At 48.1% G+C, this 23,191-nt stretch overlaps 2 protein-coding genes across 2 annotated transcripts in view; both read right to left on the reverse strand.

Annotated features, from left to right (window-relative positions):
• The window catches only part of LOC101601620 (solute carrier family 35 member E2A), a 42,572-nt gene extending 38,956 nt beyond the window's left edge, over window positions 1-3,616 (reverse strand). The window contains exons 1-2 of the mRNA XM_045149586.1: window positions 3,397-3,616; window positions 430-517 (exon numbers count right to left, since the gene is read on the reverse strand). The gene's annotated coding sequence lies outside the window, so the exon portion shown is untranslated. The remainder of the gene's footprint in view (window positions 1-429; window positions 518-3,396) is intronic.
• Window positions 3,617-9,857: 6,241 nt separating this feature from the next.
• The window catches only part of Nadk (NAD kinase), a 29,952-nt gene continuing 16,618 nt past the window's right edge, over window positions 9,858-23,191 (reverse strand). Inside the window, exons 4-12 of the mRNA XM_004657729.2 lie at window positions 15,817-15,946; window positions 14,723-14,831; window positions 14,503-14,588; window positions 12,909-13,011; window positions 11,851-11,990; window positions 11,608-11,707; window positions 11,366-11,523; window positions 10,764-10,846; window positions 9,858-10,167 (exon numbers count right to left, since the gene is read on the reverse strand). Of these exons, the coding sequence (XP_004657786.1) occupies window positions 10,002-10,167; window positions 10,764-10,846; window positions 11,366-11,523; window positions 11,608-11,707; window positions 11,851-11,990; window positions 12,909-13,011; window positions 14,503-14,588; window positions 14,723-14,831; window positions 15,817-15,946 (1,075 nt within the window). The 3' untranslated portion in view covers window positions 9,858-10,001. The remainder of the gene's footprint in view (window positions 10,168-10,763; window positions 10,847-11,365; window positions 11,524-11,607; window positions 11,708-11,850; window positions 11,991-12,908; window positions 13,012-14,502; window positions 14,589-14,722; window positions 14,832-15,816; window positions 15,947-23,191) is intronic.

Raw genomic sequence — 23,191 nt, forward strand, 5'->3', positions numbered from 1 at the left:
ATTTTAAAAAAAGAACAACAACAACAACAAAACGAACTGACACTCTTCACATCTGCTGTATAGAAGCAAGGCTTTAGGAAGAGGCCACATCAACGGGAGAGGCCACCTGGGGTCATATTGGAGGCTGTCTACCATAGCCTTATCCTCATGGCTTGCATGCACGGAGATGACCACCAAGGAAGCTTTTCATTATCTAAATATTTAAACTGGGCAGTCTTCACATTTAGGAAAAATGATAATATGGGAGCAACTTACCAATAGCTGACTGATGTGACTCAAAATACAGATGTTTGTAACCTAAAGAAAGAGCCTGTTCCTACCCACAAAGATACATTTTATACAGCTAACAAGGCAACAAAGAATTTTGGGGGATGAGCCTGATTCCCAAAAACCTGGAGCTACATGGCTCTTGCCCTGGCAGTCACTTACCTAGTTTTGGCCCCCAGGTGTCCATAGTCTGTTCTTCTTTTCCAGCCCACAAGACTCACGCTGCTTTCAGAGAGAAGAAAGTCTTGTCCTGCAAAAGACGGAGCTTTCAGCGGAAATCTGGCAACAAGGTGATTTTAAGAACTGGCCTTTCTTTGACTGCAATGTCTCTATCACACCTTCCAAGGCTAAGGGTCTATTGCGGAAGAGGTGGCGGGAAGAATGTAAGAGCCAAAGGAAGGGTTGGACTCCTTACGTGCACCCCCCAGACACAAAATGGCCTGGATATCCATGACCTCACAGTGTCTGACATCACCTACACAAGACCATCATAACAGGAGGAAAAGATCATGACATCAAAATAAAAGAGAGACTGATTGAGAGGGAGAGGGAGGGGGATATGATGGAAAATGGAGTTTCAAAGGGGAAAGTGGGAGGAGGGAGGACATTACCACGGAATTTTTTTTATAATCATGAAAGTTGTTAAAAAAATTTGAAAAGAAACAGCTTGGAAAGGTTGACAAGCAATGGACTGGTTCACACATCTGATGTACTTTTCTTTTTCCAAATCTTAAAAAAAAAAAAGAAAAAAAAAAAAGAACTGGCCTTTGATCAGAGTGGGCCTGGAAAGTCAGCCACAACAGCTGAACTTTAATTGGGGTGAATGGAGTATCAGCCATCTACACCATCATAAAGGTCTCGGACATCATCACACTCCCAGATTATAAAGTATGTCCAAGAGAGCAGATAAAACCTAAGCTGTATCTGTCCGTGGGTGGCTGGCCTATGAGACTCCTTTGCTGGGCAGAAGCTGGTTCTGGGCCCAGTCAGAAATGTGTGTACTAGAACTGAAAGGGAAAGGAGCCACACAGTGCTTAACTCCAGAGCAGAGGCAACATAGAGTCCAAGATATAGGAACAGTCAGGAACACAGAATCCCCTGCCTCACCTAAAATGCCAGAGACTACTGCTAGGTCTAGAGGGTAGTCCAGGTTGGCCTCAAATCACTATGCAGCTCTGGCTAGTTTTAAATTTGTCATCCTCCTGCCTCAGGGTCCTGAGTGCTAGGATTACCAGTATGTACCACCATGCTTCTTTTTTTCTTTTAACCCCACCCAATTTTTAGGTTCATTAAAGCCTAGGCTCAGCCACATGTGGTGGCACACACCTTTAATCCCAGCTCTCAGGAGGTAGAGGTAGGATTGCCATGAGTTTGAGGCCGTACTGAGACTACATATTGAATTCCAGGTCAGCATGGGCTAGAGTGAGACCCTACCTCAAAATAAATAAATAAAAAGAAATCCCAGCACTTTGAAGGCACAGGTAGGTGGATTACTGGGAGTTCAAGGCCACCCTGAGACTACAGTATAGTGAATTCTAGGTCAGCCTGAACTAGAGTGAGGCCCTACCTCCTATCTCAAATAAATAAATAAATAAATAAAAATAAATAAATAAAGAACAGCATTCATTGCTCTGGGATTCCTCACTGTGGACTGAGTGTGACCAGCCTCTGCCACCATGCCATGATGGACTGGACTACCATAACTTGAAATAAACCCTTCCTCCCTCAATAAATAAATAAATAAAACAAATAAATTAAATAAAGAATTCAGCCAGGTGTGATGGTGTATGCCTTTAATCCCAGCACTCAGAAGGGTGAGGTAGGAGGACCGCTGTGGGTTAATGGCCATCCTGAGACTACAGCATCTGAAAAGTGAATTCCATGTTAGCCTGGAATTGAATGGTTTGGCTGTTCTGAACAAAAAAATCCAACAGGTTCTCAAACACCTGGTCAGGACATCTCAATTGGGTTAATCAGTGTTTTGTCTGTACACGATACCCCCCCCCCCCTGTGGTAGGGTCTCACTCTAGCCCAGACTGATCCTACCTCTGCCTCCCAGGTGCTGGGATTAAAGGTGTGTGCCACCATGCCCAGCTTCAGTCCAGTCTTGACAAAATCTATGAAGCCTACAAATCCCACAAACCTTTGGGGATTTACCAGGGAAACAATACAGGAAAGGACATGCCCTGGGTCCACAACAAATGCTGGAAGGCCCAAATGTCCACAATGAGCCTAGAGCAGTCACATACTGCGTGTGCTTGTCACAAATGAGGCGTGCATATTTTCAGGACCACTTGCTTAGTAAACTGTGACTGTAAAGGTACAAATGGTTCAGTGCCCACATTGTCAGCTACAGCACCCTTTGAGGTGGATGCAGGCTCCTTGCATTGTTCTGTCTTTCCATCTAATTTGCCTACAATGAAAATGGATCACTTCCATGTCCTTTTTTCTGCTACTGGAAACCGTTTCAGTCCGCTCTATAACATTATTTGCAGACATAGGGGTTTGCGCCTGTAATCCTAGCACTGGAAGACTGAGGAAAAAGTTCAAAGCCAGCCAGCACGTCTGCAAAGGGGGCAAAGAAAATTAAATTAAGGCTGGGCACTTGATTTCAAAGGCCAGGTTCAATTCCTCAGCACCCATATAAAGCAAGATGTAAAAATGAGGCACGTGTCTGAGTCTTTGCAAAGGCAAGAGAACTTGTCGCACACATACACGTGCAAATATTTAAAAACAATAAATTTTTTTTTTTAATTCACAATGTTATGTGCAAGTTTAGCAAAGTATACTGTATCCCATTTGGAAAACCTTATGCCACTGAACAAAGAGTTTGCCTCTAAATAGCAGTGCTTTTGCCTTTTGTTTTATTCTTCTGCAGTAACAAGCCACGCGTTCAAGGATTTAGTGTTGCAGGAAAATTGCTCGCCTGTCGAAATGTTAAAAAAAAAAAAAAAAGTTTAAGGAGCGGGGACAATCCCCCTGCTCACTAAAACAATGTCGTGGCTTGAGAACCTGAGGTTTCGTCCAAACCGAATCACAAAACACTCCACGGGAGCCAGCGAAGGCCGGCCGTGGTCTAGAGGACACCCGAGCCCGGAGTTCGCGGCCGACGGACGGGGGCGTCCTCACCTGGGCTCTGCGCGGACGCAGCCCGCCGGTGTCCCCGCCCCGCGCGGTGGGCCGAGGCCGCGTTCCCTCAACGACCGTCCCGTTAGAGTGACCCGGCCAGGTTCCGAGGCGGGCACAGCCCCTGGCCCGAGTCCCCGGCAGGGTCTGGTTCTGAGCGCCGTCACTCGAGCTCATTCAGCGCCTTCGACCGACGCGGACCCGCGGCGTTCCAGCAGGTCGCGCCCGGTGGGAGTCCCGGCGCCCGGCCGGCCTCGGGCATCCGGGACGTCGGGGCACGCCGTCGGCGGCTGGGGAACAGGGCTCGGGACCGGGCGGGCGAAGACCGTGCACCCCCCACCCCGGCGTCCCACAGGACGGGCAGGGGTGCAGATCCGGGACACACCGGGGCGGGAGGGGACCGGAAGTGACGCACAGGAAGCCGTCCCGTGCTCCCGCTACACTGCGAACTTTTGGGGCCGTTCGCGCGGAGAGGTAGACAGCGCCCCGTCGTGGTGACGCGTTGGCACATTCCCGGCCGTTGCAACACACCGCAGGGGCCGTGGGGGGCGGCGCACCATTGAACGACAGTGCTCTTCAATGGCCAGGCACCTTCTAGAATGTTCCCAACAAGGATGACCAGGACGCCCCCATGTGGCCGTCCGCTGGCTTTCCCGGACTGTTCCATTGCAGCTGGGAGGGCAGTGCTGATGAGCTTTTGTTTTCCTGTGACCGTCCTGTGGTACCTTCCAGAACATTCCACCGCGGCCAAAAGAGGAGGGTACGTTTTTGGTGAGGTTTCAGGGTTCTGGTGCTAAGGTACAGAAGGACGCCGATGAGAGAAAGCTTGGAACTCCCGGCCAGCCTTGCATGAAGCGGCTGGCAGTGCGGGCGCGTACCCCACAGACGTGGGCACTCATTGGTCAAGCCCGAGACACTCCACCCTCAGGCCATGCGAAGCTTGCTCTTGGGCACCCCTTGTGGAAACCGGCTGACCACTCCCTCCTTGCCCGCTGAAGGTTCTTTTTTTTTTTTTTTTTGGTGAGGTTTGAGATAAGAATCTAGTCTCCACTCCCCAGCCTGGGACGAAGTTGCTGCATTTTGTCAGGCCTTCATTTGAAAGCTGATAATTTTTTTTTTTTCTTCAAATCAGCCAGGGTTAAAGCAGAGCTAACTTTTTCCCCACTGGTAAACCCTTTGTATTGGACTTATTTTTATTCATTTGAGAGAGAGAGAAAGAAAGAATGGGTGTTGTGTCAGGGCCTTCAGCCACTGCAAACGAACTCCAGACGCAAGGGCCCCCTTGTGCGTCTGGTTTATGTGGGTCCTGGGGAATCAAACCTCGGTCCTTTGGCTTCGCAGGCAGACACTTTAACCAAGAAACTATCTCTTCAGCCCAAACGCTTTGTATTGGAAACGTCACAGATCTTGAAATCAGCCAAGGCCTGGACATATCCAGACAGATTCTTGTCTTCCAGAAAGAACCTGCAGGCCTGTCACTAATGTTTCTTTGGGTTTAGAAACCGCAAATGTCAATAATGGATATGAGCAGTAACCAGGAATGCCCGATGACCTTAACAAACTGTGAGGACCCATGTCAGAAATCCTGATTGCTACAGAATGACTACCCTGGTGCCCACCCAGATCCCTATGTTAGCTCAGCAACTGTGACCCCTGGCAAGATGGATCTCTCTCTCTCTCTCTTCCACCTGAAGGCTTGTATCTTAAGTCAGTGGCCTCACCGGCAATAGCAAAGCCCAGCTTTTGTGGTATCTAAGTACAACTCATGGGGTATTTGCTTCCCACTGGTCCCTAGTACTGCTGTCCTGTCCACATTGCAGGTGACAGCAGCCCTCAAGGTGCAGAGCCCACCATGAAGGGTCAAGTGTGTAGCCTGTTCTCTGTCATCATGGTGTTTCACCTCTGTATCATGGAGGCTGCACAGAAAAGCCACACCAGTCATTTCCTGCTAAGGGATATTACAACTGATCAGTGTGTATTTAGTGTTTAAACTTCTTTTGGTGGGATTCTAAGTACAGTTTGGGGATGTAAGAGATAGGCTGGCCAGAGCCCTCCACACTCATTCAGGCTGAGTTTCAATGTCTGACTTTAAGACTGTAGGGTCTGGTCTCATGTAGCACAGACTGGCCTTGATCTTACTATGTAATCTTGAATTTTTTTAAATTCATTTTTAAAAGTATTTTATTTTTTATTTGCTTATTTGACAGAGAAAGAGGGAGGGAGGGAGGGAGGGAGGAGAGAGATAGAGAATGGCCACGCCAGGGTATCCAGCCACTGAAAATGAACTCCAGACACATGTGCCCCCTTGTACATCTGGCTAATGTGGGTCCTGGGGAATTGAACCTAGGTCCTTTGGCTTTGCAGGCAAACACCTTAACTGCTAAGCCATCCCTCCAGCCCTTGCCTTGAATTTCTTTTTAAATTTTTTAAAAAATATTTTGTTTATTTATTTACAAACAGAAAGAGAAAGAATGAATGGGTGTGCCAGGGCCTGTAGCTACTGCAAATGAACTCCAGATTCATGGGCCACTTTGTGCATCTGGCTTTACATTGGATGCTGGGGAATGGAACCCAGACCATTAGGCTTTGTAAGCAAGTGCCTTAACCATTGAGCAGTCTCTCCAGCCCCATAACCGTGAACTTTGTATCCTCCTTCCACCTCCTGAATGCAGGGGGTTCCAGTTAGGGTCTCGCTCTAGTCCAGGCTATGAAATTCACCATATAGTCTCAGGGTGGCCTTGAACTCACAGCAATCATCCAATTCTCCTACCTCTGCCTCCTAAGTGCTGGGATTAAAGGTATGTACCACCACGCCTGACTCAATCTTTTTTTTTTTTAATATTTGCAAAGAGAAAGAGAGGGAGAGAGAATGTGTGGGCACCCCAGGCGTCTTGTTGCACAACTCCAGATATGTGCTACTTTGTGTGTCTGGCTTAACATGGGTACTTGGCAATCAAACTGGGCCATCAGGCTTTGTAAGCAAGCACCTTTAACCACTGAACCTTTTCCCCAGACCATCTAGCTCCCAATCTTAGTTACTAATATGAAGTCTCAGATCACTCATTATATGCACAATGATAGGAAGGTTACAGAATAGCTAAGAAAGGATTATAAAGGTCACAGAATTTTAAGGGGCCTTACAGGAGGCAGTGCAGAGAGTTGATAGAGATGTAGTCACTGGATGTGGTTAGAGATCAATGAAGCTAGTAGTGTTCCGACCCAGCACAGGGTTCCAGTTTGTGGGTCATGATGAATGACAAGTGTAGTTCATTGGTGGTAATATTTTACTTGTGTGAGTTATTTATCAATCTATGCCTCATGGTTAGTGCTGGACAGGTGGTATCTATGGAAAAGAAAAAACACAAGATGCACTCATTCTGCCTCAGCATTTGCTCTCATAATGGAACCAAATGCTGCTTTGTAAAAGTCACTTGGTATGGCAAGACCTTAAATCTGTTTTATGCAATATGGTGTAACTTAGGGCAAGACACAGCCTGACCACTAAACTTGTTCTTTTTCTTTCTTTTTAAAATAACTTTATTTATAAGAAAGAGAGAATGGGCACACAAGAGCCTTCAGCCACTGCAAACGAACTCCAGACGCATGTGCCCCTTTGCTTTAACCACTGGCTTATGTGGGTCCTGGAGAATGGAACCAGGGTCCTTTGGCTTTGCAGGCAAACACCTTAACCACTAAGCCAACTCTCCACCCCCCCCTTTTTCTTTGAGGCAGGGTCTCACTGTAGTCCAGGCTGACCTGGAACTTACTCTGTAGCCCAAGCTGGCCTTGAACTCATGAGGATCCACCTACCTACCTCTGCTTCCTGCACGCCGGGATTAAAGTGTGCCACCACGTCTGGCTTTTCATGCCTGTTCTAAAGCTATCCCTCACCAGGGCAGGCAGGACACAGGAGCCAGTTGGCCTGTGTACTCCAGGCATGGCTTTGGCTATTTACCAGGCTGCCTGCTGGGTGTGGAATGGGTAGAGGCCTGTTCTGTCTCAAGGCCATGTAGGATCTTCCCGAGTGTCCCTGCCCAGTCTTGGAAACATCTTAGTTGAAGTTGTGACTTGTGTTGCCTGGGATGGCTGGACACTGTTCTTGGGTCCCATAGGTGGTACCTAATTCATTGTGAATGTCCATGTTTTCAGGGGTGGCCCCAGGCATCATTAGATCTACCATCCTGTGATTCAGATCCTGTGTGGACATGAACCTCCAGGCCCTCCTACCTGCAGCAGAAAGCTGTAACTAAAGCCTGTGACTTGTCCTTGACAACAACTGGAGTCGAGCGTGGCGGCACACGCTCACACTTGGGAGGCAGAAGTAGGAGGATCACTGTGAGTTCAAGGCCACCCTGAGACTACATAGTGAATTCCAGGTCAGCCTGGGCTACAGCAAGACCCTACCTTGGGGTGGGGGATAAATTTTATATATACATACACACACACATATACATACATAAATTTGATAGAAAGAGACTCAGAAAGTATGAGCACCAGAGCCTTGTGCCAGTGCAAATAAATTTCAGATGCATGAGCTACTTTGTGCATCTGGCTTTATGTGGGTATTGGAGAATCAAACCCAGGTCAGACTTTGCAAGCACATTTACCTGTTGGGCCACCTCTCCAGGACTTGCCTTTTTGCAGCTACTCCAACCTGGACCACGTGGCTAGATGATGGTGGGTGGGTGAGGTGGGAGCAGGCTGGGATTACAGATGTGGCCAGAACCAGCTCCCTCACCCTTGTAGCATATCTGGCATTGGGACTTGCTTCCTCTCTGGACTCAAGTATCCCTTCCTGGTGACAGTGCAGTTCAGCTGAGTTGAAACCACCACTTTTGTGGGGCTGTATATCCAGGGTCCTTGACCTGCCCCTCAGAACTCACTGTACTGCCTGGCTATGGAATCTGCATCACATGAACTCCCTGCATAGGTGGCAAGGACCCCAGCTCCTGACACCATTTCTGTCCCTTGAAGGAAGAGACCTAGCCAACCTACGGTCACTGTTGTCAGTGAGGCCAAGGGGGTCCCTTGAAGATAGGATTTAGCATGGGTGACTTTGGCCATGCCTAAAGTCCTTCAGTCTTGAAATTGGTTATGAACCAGAAGAAAAATTTGTTACTTTTTTTAGTTTTTTATAAGTCTATTTATTGAAAGGATCTGAAAATAGTAATAAGGCCTTCATCAACAATTAACAAATTTTCAAGATAGTAACAGTATGAAACATTAAGAATGTACATCAAAACTCCATGTGTTCTACATCAGTCTGGTAGCAGCTGCTGTAGGACCTGTCAACATTTGCATTTGTTTAGATGTATAACCCACATCCCAGACACCACTTTTCTCTGCACCTCAGGCAGATCCCTGCTGTATTCAGTTACCTGCACAGACACCTGGGGACAGGTCGCCTCAGCTTGACAGCTCTGGAGCCAGACCACACTCAAGAGCTGTACAGATGCTGAGGAGTCAGCAAGGGCCAGAGGAGATGGTGGGCCCTACCATTAACAGGCAGAAGCAAGCTCAGGACAGACAGCTCTGCAGCTTCCAGGCGGCATGAAACAAGAACCCCAGCTCCTTCTGGAAGCCAGTACAAGAATGGGCAGCCTCTCCCTTCCTGCTGCTGCTACTACTCTAATAGGTGAGGACAAAACGCAAGGCAGGTGCCTGACTTTGAGACAACTGATAGAGGACCCCGCTGAGCTCCGGCTGACCACAGACTACATAGGCTCAGGGCCTGTGTGCCACCCAGGTACCCTCTCACAGAGACCTCCACATGGCTGCTGTTTAACCACAAACCAAGACTCTTGGAGAAGGAGGACAGGCCTGTGGACTGGATGTCCTCAAAACTGAGTTTATCTCAAAATCCCGTTGGCCACTGCAAATTGAGAAGGCGGAAGCATGGAGCCCTGGCCTGGACCCTCTGCACTGGGCTGGATACAATGTAAACACTGGACAACAGGCATCCCCCCTCTACATCTTCACAAAGTGCGTACAAGAAAATATGTACATAAGCACTTCAGAAAGTTTAAAATAATCTCTAAAAAGTACACACAGACTTTAAAATGTCCTGGGAGCTACTGCCCTGCTGTGTGAGGAATGTGGAGGTTGCCCTGTGGCTGTGCCAGGTATTACCTCTGCCTGCTATGGAAGAGTAGCCAGAGGCTTTGGGCAGACTGGGGTGCCTGGCCGTCTCCAGAATCCAGAGCAAAGCAACCCACAGCAAAGCTGCAGGGGAGAAAGTACAGGCCCCAGGGCTAAGCAGTGCTGCTAAAGGAATATTTTTGGCTGAGACATTTATTTCAATATCAAAGGGAAATTCATTCTGACCCCCTCAAAATTTCAACAGACTGATTTATGGGGGGCTCCTACCCTGGATCCTGAGGGACCTGCTAGGGGAGGTGCAGGATGCCCAGCTCAGTTCTCATGTTGCTTCTTTAGAAATGAAAAAAAGTCAGATGTAAAAACATTAAAAAGCTGATCTGTTCTGCAGAAGGCAGACCCAGGCTCTCCCACTAGGCAGGCAGAATGTGGACAGCCCCATGTGGTACAGCCAGGTCAGCCTAGGAAGGGTTAAGGCCCAAGGGCTCAAGGCTAGGCCCAGGAAGAACAGCCTAGCTGTCCTCTTCATCCTCATCTTCATCCTCATCCTCTGGGAAGTGAGCTTGCTTCTTTCGAACATTCCAATGCAGACACTGGGCGAGGCTCTTGAACCAGTCTCTCTTGGGGTCTTGGACACAGAGGGAGGGGAGCGGGTAGCAGGAGGTGGTGATGCTGATGCTTTGAAGGGAAAGAGCCATGTGCACAGGTGAGCCAGGGACCTGCTCAAGTCTCCTGACCACCCACTGAAGCCAGAACTACACCTGGGGCCTCAGTCCACCCAACTCTTAAGTATCCCTGTGTCCCTGTTCCCACTATACTAGTGGCTTGACTCTAGATCTCTGACCCCAGAGGTATGAGCAGGCTTTCCCCAAGAGCAGGGTAGGGTGGGCTCAGTGGATGCCAGGGGAAGGGATATGACCAACTCCCCCTGGCCCAACCCAAGTACTGGGGGAGGCCACATACTGTCACTGGGCAGCACACCCATATGTCCAGGAGTACAGAAAAGCCAGCCTGACTATGCCTAGCAGGCAGTATGAGCAGACCAGGATGGGTGATGGGTGGACATGTCACTTTCAGGTACTGTAGGCTACAGGCATCAACTGAGACTTGGCCTATGCTAGGACTAGTCGTACTCCCATGTGTAAGGCAAGACCCAGGGAAGTGGAAATTGCTGCAAGCCCTCTGCACCCACACAACCATATTTTGTCATAGGCCAACCACCTGAGGCAGGTAAGATCAGCAAGCAGCCCATGCCCCAGTCTTGCAACCCACACCTGTCTCCATGGCGTATTTCCTGCCTCTTCCTTCCGTCAAAAGACACCCATGCGGTATTCCTGGCTTCTGGAGACAGCGTAATCTGAAAGGGTGAAATGGACATGAAGGTGGGCCCTAGGCAAGGAGGGCATGCTCCCTGACCCTCCAGAGCCCCTGCATGAAGCAGCTCTGGCCTTGCTTTGTGCAAGAACAGCCAGTCTCCCATAGATGTGGCCACTAGAGCTGAGGCCAGGACACATGGCTTGAGTGACCTGACATGGAGAGTCTGGGGAAGAACCTAGGCACCAGGCCAGCCAGAGGCCAGGACAGGGGCTTTAATATGGGTTAACACTTGGGGAAGGGTTGCCCTTTACCTGGGTCCATTTATGCCATCCCCACCCAATGTGGACTATCCCAACCCTTTGCAGGTAGGAGCCCCGAATGAAGGGCTGGCCAGTTCTCTGTCACCAAGGACCAGGTGCCCTGTCAGTCAAGGTTCACACCTAAGGGTGCTGAGGAGTGGGCCCATGGTTGTGGCAGGTGCTGAGGTAGCAGCACCTGCTCCCTGCTGGCTCAAGGCCAAAGACTCACAGACCACAGGAGACAAAAGGACACTGCTGACCTTCAGCTCGACCCCTGCAGGGACCACGATAGGCCGGAACGACAGCGAGTGGGGGCAGATGGGTGTAACCATGATGGCTGGCACGTTGGGGTGGACCATGGAGGCGCCGGCTGCGCCCGCATATGCTGTACTGCCCGTTGGGGTGGACACAATCACTCCTGGCAGGGACAGGGTATGGGTGTCACTTTTGGGCCCTTGAGGGGGTTCTTGAGACCCCAGGTATGCTACGCCATGGGCCTTACCATCGCCCTGTACAGTGGTGATGAGGTGTCCATCCAGGTAGACATCCACGTTGGACAGGTAGGAGGAGGGGCCTCTATCAATCACTACCTCATTCAAGACCTGGAGGATGGCAGCAAGGCTATGGCACTTGAGACTCACCAGAAGGTTCTTGTTCTGGGGACAGGGCAGGGGCTCCTCTGTGTGTGTGTGGGGGGGTCCAGCTCACCCCACCAGGGTCCCTCATTGTGGGGACAGTCACAGACCTGATACTGCATGGCCTGCTTCCCTCCCTCAGTGTCCAGGCCATTCTCGCCGAGGCCATTGTGGACATCTGTCTTCTTGTCTCTGAGTTCCTTCACCACCCTGACCTTCAGCCGGCTCCGTAAGATAACAGCTACATTCCCTGGGGACAGCAAGGGTCAGCAGGGCCCAACCCAAGAGGCCAAGGACAACCCCAAGAAAGGAGGAACCCTCCTCTTTCTGCTTTTCTGGTACTTCTCCCCATAGGAGTCCCTGATCTGCTTCAACTTCCCGTTATTATTAAGTGTCTGAAATATTCAAAACTTAGAAGTCAAAGAGATGGATAAATGGTTTAGCGGTTAAGGTGCTTGCCTGCAAAGCCAAAGGACCCAGGTTCAACTCCCCAGGACACATGTAAGTCAGATGTACATGGTGGTGCATGTGTCTGCAGTTCGTTTGCAGTGGCCAGAGGCCCTGACATACCCATTCTCTTTCTCAAATAAATGAAATAAATAAATAAATAACTTAGAAATCTCTGAACCTTGAGACTTCCCTCCCAACCCTCAGGGTAGCGTTTTTCACTCTAGCCTAGGCTGACCTGGAACTCAGTAGTCCTAGGCTGGCCTTGAACTCACAGCAATCCTACCTGTGCTTCCCAAGTGCCAGGATTAAAGGTATGTGCCGCCATGCCTAGCTAAGAACCTTGACAGTTTTTTTTTTTTTCAATTTTCTTTTCTTTTTAAATATTTATATATGACAGAGAAAGAAGGAGGGAGGAAGTTAGATAGGGGGAGAGAGAAAGAATGAGTGCACCACTGTAAACGAACTCCAGATGCATGAGCCCCCTGTACATCTGGCTAACATGGGGAATGGAACCAGGGTCCTTTGGCTTTGCAGGCAAATGCCTTAAATGCTAAGCCATCCCACCAGCCCATACCATGAGAGTTTTAAGTACTGCATCATTAATTAAAAATATGCTCCCATTAATATTATCTCTTTGCAAAATAACTATTTTTTAAAAGCTAACCAAGTATAATGCCAACCGACAGCTGTTTGTGGGTTTCAGAACATTCCAACTTACCCTCTATAACCTGTTTTACTTGGGTCTGGAAGTTCTCAAAGTTGAATGGAGTCAGGAAGCCCAGAGAGCCCAGGTGGAAGGCCATTACTGGAGGCACACTGCCCTGTGGGTGAGGAGACCATGTGGCACTGCCTGGTCATGTAGGAGCCACCAAGCTGTCAACAGCTGTGGACCCTGGGGAGGTGTGGGCATGAGCTAGGTGAGGGGTGGAGGATCTCCTAGGACATGAGGTTTGTCTTAGGTGAGGGACCCCAGGGTGTGATGGGAAGTCCTACGTGAGAGACTCAGGAAAATAAAGAAATAACTAAGTCAGGGCAGGGCCATATTCCCAAGGAAGAAGAAACAGGTATGTAAGGGCCAATAAGAAACAAAAAGCTGGGGGCTAGAAAGATGGCTCAGAGGTTAAACACATTTGCTTGCAAAGTCTGATGACTCAGATTTGATTAGATTCACCAGTACCCACATAAAGCCAGATACACAAAGTAGAGCATGTGCCTAGAATTTGTCTGCAGTGGCAAAAGGCCCTGGTCTGTCCATTCTTTTCCTCCCCCCGTCAAATAAATAAATAAATAAATTTAAATTAAAAAATCTCCAAACATACAAGCCAACAAGATAGACCAGCTTACTGATCACAAAAAAAAAAAAAAAAAAAAAAAACAGGAAAGAACTCGCTAGTGCCCGTCACAAGGCTTCAGCTATACAGACCTTTTATTTACTTATTTTTATTTTACTTATTTTTTTGAGGTAGGGTCTCACTCTAACCCAGGCTGATTTCTTACTCACAGTGATCCTCCTACCTCTGCCTCCTAAGTGCTGGGATTAAAGGCATGTACCACCATGCCCAGCTTGTAGAGACTATATTCAGTAGACTGGAAAATGGGACAACTTGGCAGAGTTTTGGGGGAGGAGAGGGCAGCAGCTGGGAGTTACTTGGGTATATCTACATACAGTGGGTCAGACTAGGAGCCAAAGTCCCCAAAGCACAGGTGGCTTGCAACCTCTGGACAGGCAATTTTGCTTCAGGCCAGGGGTAGCACCCACCAGGACCAACCACCCTCAACTCGACACAGCTTGATGGGCCCTGCCCTGGCATCCCACCAAGCTGTGCTGCCCCCTTGCAGGCCACTCTCTGCAGTCATCCATGTCTGAGCCTCTAGTGTACCTTGGGCTGGATCACAACATAATTCAGGGTGAGACCAGAGAGCTTCCGATAGTATCTCCCCTGCTGCCCTCACCTGCCAGGGGCCTTGGCTTCTAGCCAGCCCTGAGGCATCAGCTCTTCCACAGGCTATCCTGTGTGTGGACAGTACGCCCTATTACCACCCCCTCTCCCTGCCTCAACCAGCCTCTGGTGCTGACAGAGCATGTCCAAGTGTCCATGCACCCCAGGAATACATGTGTTGCTTGTCTCATTTGCAAACCTGCTCTGCTACTAATAACTAAACTGAAAAATAAAACCAGAATCAGAGAAAGAACACCAAGAGGCATGTGGCCTTCTGGCATGAAGCTGTATGATGAAAGGGGGGGTAGGGTTATGGAAGCACTTTCTCACATGGTACCCACATGGTGGACCAACATCCCATAACAGTCTCACCTGGAAAAGCGAGGAGGCATAAAGGAGGGTGCCATCTCCTCCCAGGCATATAATGAAGTCTATTTGGTTGGAAATGTCGTCATAATCTAGAAAGCAGACAGAAAACCTGGAACTACTGTTACACAGAATTCCAATGCCTGAAGTACACAAATGTGAAGAAGGGTGGAATGTTAGAAGTTTCCACCACATACACCAGTTGACTAAGCACAAAACAACACACCTTCACGGAAAGTGCAGAACTTCTTCTTCACTGGTCCAAAGTTTTCATCACTCACTATGGCAGGGTCTTCCAGCACTTTCTTTTCCACATATACAATCATGTTGTTCTCCTAGAAGCAAAGCACAGCTGAGCCCCACACAATCCATCACATCCCCATTAGCCCAGGTCATGCTAGTCTTCCCAAGAACTCCTTTTAGGACTCTGTGTGTTAGGATGGGGTGAAGAAAGTCATTTTCATGTCAAGTAAGTAATTTCCATTCTGTTTGTTTCATCTCTGAGCAGCCAGGCCTCTGGTACTCAACATTAGAGGCCTCTTCCTGATCAGATGCTTTCTGACTTCAGTGGTCAGACATCTGGTGCTATGGCTTAGAAGTGATCTGAGGGGTACCCTGGTCATGTACGTAAAGAGGCTGTGATTTTGAGGCACCAAGAGGGTAGATCTATGGTGCTCAGAGGTGGCACCTTTGAGAAATGATTAAGATTGAAGCCATCAGGGTAGAGCCCATCATTACATCTTGGTGGCAGGGGAAAAGACCAAAGGCATTCAAATGTGCATACAAGAATACACCTATCTCTGGTCATATGGTGTTTTGTGCCAACCTGGCAGGATGGCATCCATCACCAAATGTGGCCCCTGGACTTTTCACCTTCAAAACCATGAGCTAAAACAAACCTTTTTATTAAAACTTACCCAGAATGGAATTGTGTTAATGGTAACAGAAAAGAACATGTACACCTTCCAAACTCACAAGGTGTAACTGTCACTGCCACAACAGGATTCAAGAGATAGAATACTGTAGGAAGGTCAAGAGAGCTAAGCACTGTTATCATGGGAGTGAGTATGCTACCGCATGAGGGAGTTTCTTATAAAACAATGTTTGCAGCTCAAAGCCCTGGCCAGATGCAGCCCCTCCATCTTGGGTTTCCTACCCTCCAACACTATGGGCCTTTATTGTTCTGACACTTGGGACACCTGCGTAGAGGCTAGTCGAGTCCTAAGTTCTGTGGCCCTGGGCAAGTCTGTTTCCCAGCTCTTGAGTGGGATGCACCAAGCCAAGAGCATTCCAACAAGTCTCAAACCCATGCCTGCTCACCTCCATGAGGTACATGCAGAGCTCTTTGAAGGGCTGCAACAGGCTGGCATCGCGGATCTTTTTAATGACAAGCACACTCTTGGGAGACTTGTTCCACGTCAACCGCTGGCTTGCAGGGTCCTGGATGTGCCTTTGAAGAAGAAGAGAGAGTTTATACCAGCAGCCATCTGTGTCTTGTGGAAAAAAAAGCATGTGATTTGGAAAAGAAAAAAATCCTTTCTATTTACTCCTATGATCCCAGCAATCAAGAGGCAGAGGCAAGAGATCATCATGTATTTAAGGTTAACCTGGTTTACACAGTGAGTTCCAAGCCAGCCAGCCAGCCAGCCCCAGCCAAGGTTACATTGTAAGTAAGACCCTGTCTTAAACACACACACCCCTCAACCAACCAACAAAATCCTTAGAAAGTATTGTGAACTCCTGCATACACTCAGCCATGGTCTCTCCATGGACTGGCTGGCAGCCAGGGGCTTGCTGGCAGCATCTAGAGAGACCATCCTCAGATGGTAGACATGGAAGACTCACTGTGCTCAGCAGTGGCTCTGGTGATGTCCCCTTGGGTACCACGCTGATCAACTGCATCTGACACTCACTCCCCCATTAAACTCACTGTGTGTTCCATTCCTTACTGACACTTCTTGGTGATCCCCTGAAACAGAGGGCATAGAGCAACAGAGAAGCCCAGGCTGGCTTACTGAGAAGTCCAGTCCCCAGGTGCTCAGAATAGTTGGCTGGAGACCTCTGTCCTGGGGGTCCATTATAGACTGTTTCCAGGCCTAAGAACCTTCAGGACATGCATTTCCTACAATGTATATGAAGTGTGGTAGTCCACCTTTCTTCACCTTTGTGTAAACTTAGCTGTTCCTTCTTCTTTTTTTTTTTGCTGGGGGAGGGGTGGGGCTGGAGTGGGGGTCGAGGTAGTCTCACTCCATCACAGGCTGACTACAGCAATCCTCCTACCTCCCGAGTGCTGAGATTCAACGAATGAGCCACCATGCCTAGCCCTTCCTTTTTATAGTAAAGTCCCTGAGTCCTGCTGAGACTCTTAATCTGCTGAATTTCCATAGCCCTCCAACTCAGTTGCTTGAGATGCACTAGCTGTCAGACCCCCAAACCCAGGACCCTCTGTACAAATTCCCTAGAAACAGGGCCTGTACAGCTGAACATGTATAGACAGTGTATATGTATGTGCCACAGGGCCACCCCCTGTCCCAGCTGCTAGAGGGCAGATAGGACTGGTCAGCTGGGACAGTGTATTTCCCTCCTAAGCTTCCTCCCCACAGCCCTCAGGGCAAGTTCTTAAGAGCTGTGGTGTATCTGAGAGATACCCTGTCCAGGTTAAATTTCCCCAAACAAGAAACCCTCTCCAAGTCATGCATTCCAGTCTCATTAACACCTTCAATGTTATGACCCAAACAACTCAAAGCATGTGGGCCCTGGTCACAGCACTCACCAGTTCCAGGAATTTCTGGGAAGGGAGGGGCTGCTCATGGCCTCCTTTCTCAGCCTCTCCACCTGCCAGTGTCACAGCTCCTGGGGAGGTTTCCACCTTCTAGGACACAGTGGGTGTGTCCTCAGCATCTCAGTTACACACACAGCACTGGCCTGCAACCATGCTCACAATTGTGGATTACACGGAGCATAGTTTTTGCAACCTCAAAACTGAAAGCAAACCATAACTTAAAAACTTGGAGAACTGGGCATGTGGCACATGCCTTAATCCCAGCACTAGGGAGCAGAGGTAGGAGCATCACTGTGAGTTCAAGGCCACCCTTGGCTAGAGCAAGACCTTACTTTGAAAAAACAAAAAATAAAATAAAATTGCTGGATGCATGGTATGGTGGGGCACACCTTTAATCTCAGCACTTGGGAGGCATAAGTAGGAGAATCTCTTTGAGTTTGAGGACAACCTGGGACTACAATGTGAGTTCCAGGTCAACCTGGGCTAGAGTGAGACCCTACCTCAAAAAAATCCAAAAATAGGTGGCTCACATCTTTAATCCCAGCGTTTGGGAGGCAGAAGTAGGAAGACTGCTGTTAATTCAAGGCCAGCCTGGAACGACATAGTGAATTCCAGGAAAGCCTAGGCTAGTGCGAGACCCAACCTCGGAAAGAAAAAACAAACAAACAAAACACCCAAAAATAGAATAAAAACCTTGTCAAAAAATAAAAATAAAAGACTTGTCAAAGGTCTTATAGAAGTGCTTCCTAAAATATTGATAGCACAGAGATGTCACAGAGCAACGGAAGGACACAAATAAAACAAAAAGGTAGATTGCCTACTGGTCACATGGCCCTTTTGTCTAAACCACCTACTTTTTAAAACAAGGAATTTTTTTTTTTAAGGAAAAAATATTAAGATTAACCTTTAACAGCAAAGGCCAATGTCAACTCCCTATTCCGAGTTGTGCACCAGGACCACCTGCCTACCTTACCCTAGTCATGCAGGAAAGGCAAGCTGTAGAATTGGCTGGGCACACCCTGTGGGTGAACCTCTCAGGCCATCAGCAGGTGAAAGGGTGGCTGGTGAAAGGCACTCACTCCTTGAACCTGCTTGGCCCTGGGCACAGGGAAGTGTAGGTAGCTCACAGCTCTGTGCTCTGCCAGGGCTCAAAACTCCCACACTGCACCAGACTCACCTGGCTGCCTGCCTTGCACATGTTCACCGCTGCCCAAAGCAGGTCCAGAAAACACCAACAGTGATATATTCTATACAGGCCTAGACATCAAGCCCTCCTCGTGACCACAAACCAGTTTCTCAACTTCCTGTTGGGTCATCTCAGAGGGATGCTGGCCCTTGGGACTGTAGATGTGGTGTGGAGAAAACAGCACTATGACCCAGCCCACTAGGGCCAGCTGAGTGACTGTTATGATAGCCAGATTTACCTGACCACTGAGTTACCTAACAGCCAGAAGCCGTCACTCTCACACATCCCAGCAAACAAAAATATAGGTTTAGGGCTGGAGAGATGGCTTAGCGGTTAAGCGCTTGCCTGTGAAGCCTAAGGACCCAGGTTTGAGGCTCGCTTCCCCAGGTCCCAAGTTAGCCAGATGCACAAGGGGGCGCACGCGTCTGGAGTGTCTGGAGTTCGTTTGCAGAGGCTGGAAGCCCTGGCGCACCCATTCTCTCTCTCTCCCTCTATCTGTCTTTCTCTCTGTGTCTGTCACTCTCAAATAAATAAATAAATAATTTAAAAAAATATAGGTTTATATTAAAATATCAAGCCAGGCCGGGTATGGTGACACACGCCTTTAATCCCAGCACTCGGGAAGCAGAGGCAGGATGATCGCTATGAGTTCAAGGCCACCCTACATAGTGAATTCCAGGTCAGCCTGGGCCAGAGTGAAACCCTACCTTGAAAAAATAATAAATTAATTTAAAAAATAATAAAATAAAATATCAAGCTACGCGTGGTAATACACGCCTTTAATCCTACCACTTGGGAGGTTGAGTAGGAGGATCATTGTGAATTCATTGTGAAGCCACCCTGATACTACAGCACACATTCCAGATCAGCCTGGGCTAGTATGAGACCATACCTTCTCCCCCCGCAAAAAAAAAGTTAGCTAAAAGAAAGTGAAAGCTTCCTATGATGAAACCTCCACGATATGTTTCTGAATATTAGAGAAACGTTCGATTCACTCTGCATGAAGTTCTTGCCCTAAAAGCATAGGCATATAACACTACATATGTGTGAATGACACACTTCTGCCCTCTAGAGCAGAAGAGATGGTGCCCTAACAGCTCAGAAGCTACCTTCCCTAGTCACTGACCCACAGTCCCATTAGTTCCCACTTGGGCTGCCTGACCTCAGAGAATGGTTCAGAGTACTGTGCTCTGTACTCTGACTTGAGTAGCTGACATCTAATTAAAGCTGTGAGAGAGGCAAGCTACAGGCCATGCAGGGAGGCACTACAGATGGCTAGTGGCTGGGCAAACACAGGGTAACTAGGAGGTATTGGGTAAGCAGGTAGTGCACTAGGTTGGAAGTAGGCCCTGGGTGGTAAGGAGGTGGAGGACAATAAGGCCATGGTTGATGTTAGAAGTCTGCTTGGTAGGTGGGAGGGCTCAGCTGTAACTGCTGGGTTTGTGGATAGGAGAGTACATAATCCCCAAGTCCTCCATGTGGCAGCAATACCAGAAATCACAGCTCACCTCCACAAACACATAAGCATGAGAAGATTTTGCCTAAAAATCACTCATTTCAGAGTTACTCCAGCCCTAAGGTTGACTTTCATGAGGTAGGAAACAGCTAGCACAGTATCATTACTGGATTCACATCAACTGCATTTTCAGCTTACAAAGCAGTTCCTTTGATATCTGGAAGTTGCAAGACAGGCAATGCTGCTGTGTCACTCTGGAAGCTGGCTCCAAGGGCCACCACAGCTTTGAGTCAAGTCTTCGACCTAGGCCAGAGTATGGTGGTATGCAATGAAGGCACAATGTGTTCTGAGAGGACATTCGGTGCTGTCATGGCCTAGCTCTGGCTGTATATACCTAGCCCTCTACATTCAGTACCTGTTTGTGAAGCAAGAGCAACAGACACGTGTCCATTCGACCTGATTACCTCAGTCACACCTCCCTGACACAGCCGCACCTACCATGTGGCTCTCTCATATGATCTAGCCTAAAAGGAAAGGGAGACACTGGGTAAACTCTAAAAACACAAATAGCAAAGATACCTGCATTAGAAAAGGCAAAAACATTTATAAGGTGAAAAATGAAAAAAGATGAGACTTTCCAGATATGGTGGTGCATGTCTCTAATCCCAGCACTTGGGAGGCTAATATAGGAGGATTGCTGTGAGTTAAGAGGTCAGCCTGGGGCTACAGAGTGAGTTCAGCCTGAACTAGAGTGAAACCCCGCCTTAAAAAAAAAAAAAGAGAGAGATAAGGACTGGCTAAGGATAAGGGCTGCTGTTTGGCAAAGAGATGGCTAAGCAGTTAAGGCACTTGCCTGAGAAACCTAAGGACTCCTGTTTGATTCCCCAGTACTCATGTAAGCCAGATACATAAGGTGAAGCATGTGTCGAGTTCAGCTGGGATTAAAGGCGTGTGCCACCACGCCCAGCTGAAATTCTATTTTTAAAAATACAAAATATTAATACTGGCCTCGTGAGATGGCTTTGTGGTTAAGGTGCTTGCCTGTGAAGCCCAAGAAGTCAGGTCCGACTCCCCAGAACCCATGTAAACCAGATACACAAGGTATCACACACCTCTGGAGTTCAACTGTAGTGGCAAAGGTCCCGGTATGCCTTCCTCTCTCATAAGAAAAACATTAATATTAGCCCACTTTAGGGATATTCTTCCCTCATGAAAGGTAAACCAAAGCTATATCCCTGTGCAGAACACACTGGACAAGCAGTAGCATGTTTGGAAGCATCAAACACTAAGCAGAAGTTGGACTGACAGTGACTGTGATCAAGAGCCATGAAATCATCAGTGAGCTTTCAGTTTCTATTACCGGGTGCCATCCTGGCAAGTGACAGCTGTAAGCAGCATCCTAGGCTGTGTGCTGCCCGTGGCATGGTATGTGCCTGGCATGTGGAAGGAGGCTGGGGCTCCACTGCCAGCCTGACCAAACAAAGCCCAAACACAGATGCACACACACACGAAGGAATAACCTATCTAGGCATGGTGGTGCACACCTCTAATCCCAGCAGTCTCCCAGGGAGGCAGAGCTGGGGAATCACTGTGAGTTTGAGGCCAGTCTGGGACTACAGGATAGTGCCAGGTCAGCCTGGGCTAAAGTGAGACCCTGCTTTGAAAAAAACAACAACAAACAATGATTTTATTTATTTATTTTCAAGCAGAGGAAGTCAGAGAGAAGAGAGACAAAGGACACACACAGAGAGGGGGGGGGAGGGGAGGGAGGGAGAGAGGGGGAGGGAGGGAGAGAGGGGGAGGGAAGGAGAGAGGGAGAGAGGGAGAGAGAGAGGGAGAAAGAAAGAAAAGAATGGGTGTGCCAGAGCCTCTAACCACTGCAAACTCCAGATGAATGTGCATCTGGCTTTACACAAGTACTGGGAAACTGAAGCAAGGTCATTAAGCATTGCAGGCAAGCACCTTAATCAATAAGCCATCAATCCAGTCAAAGGACTAACACTAAAGCAACTAAAATTTGGTTGAAAAGCCAATTAATATCTCTATTTCTGGAACAATGAAAGGAGAAGCCAATGTGTTAGAATAGAAGGCATTAGTCTCCCTTATTAGAAACTGAAAGCAATCATGAGCTTGAGGCTAGCCTAAAACTACATAGTGAATTTCAGGTCAGCCTGGGCTACAGTGAGACCCTACTTTGGAAAACACCACCACCACCCCAAAAAATAAAATATAAATCAAAAAATTAGAAACTGAAAGCAAATAAGAATCGCCTTCAATCCTAGTACTCAGGAGGCAGAGGGAGAAGGATCACCATGAGTTGGAGGCCACCATGAGAATACACAGTGAATTCCAGGTCAGCCTGGCCTAGAGCAAGGGAGACCCTACCTTAAAAAATAAAAATCCTCACTTCAACCTATGTAGGAATGAGCCCAGAAATAGCCTCAAAGAACCTCTGGATGACTCAGTGGTTAAAGGTGCTTGCTTACAAAGCCTACAGGCATGGGTGGCATGGGTTCAATTCTCCAGTATTCATATAAAGCCAAATGCACAAAGTACTGCATGTATCTGGAGTTCATTTGCAGTGGCAAGAGGCCATGGTGTACCCATTTCCTCTCTCCTTCTCTCCTCTCTTTGCTTGCAAATAAATAAGTAAAGAAAGGAAAAAGTTATAAGAAACCTGACATCCATGTGACCAGAACACTTAGGTTCTCTCTTCCCATTTCTCTTCTTATTTTTTCCTTTTTGAAATATTTTATTTACTTTTTTTGTGAAGAGAGAGAGGAAAAAAGAATGGGTGCATCAGGGCTTCTTGACATTGCAAATGTACTCCAGATGCATGTACCACTTTGTTCATCTGGCTTTACATGGATACTGGGGATTTGAAACTGGGCTGAACCCAGGCTGGCAGGCTTTTAAATGCAAACGCCTTTAACCACTACTGAGCCATCTCTCCAGTTGTTCCCCCACTCCCCAAACCACTTTTTTTTTTTTGAAGCGCATGTTGGCCTGGAACAACAGACATGGAACTGCAGATCCTCTGGTCTCTGTTTCAGCTGGGATTATAGGCATGTGCCCAAACAGCAAGTTGCCCTCTGCTTTCTGAGGCCATGAGCAGAGAGCATCCCACTCAGGTGCCCATGGACACCTCTTGGCTTTTGTTTGAAACAACTCAGAATACACACATTCCTCACTGACCTTCAGAACCCTCTACACAATGATACCATAACATTCTCAACAACATGCCTCCCCCAGGGCCATCTGGTACACTTAC

The sequence above is a fragment of the Jaculus jaculus genome, chromosome 5, assembly GCF_020740685.1.
Source record: "Jaculus jaculus isolate mJacJac1 chromosome 5, mJacJac1.mat.Y.cur, whole genome shotgun sequence".
In the NCBI taxonomy this organism is placed as follows: domain Eukaryota; kingdom Metazoa; phylum Chordata; class Mammalia; order Rodentia; family Dipodidae; genus Jaculus; species Jaculus jaculus.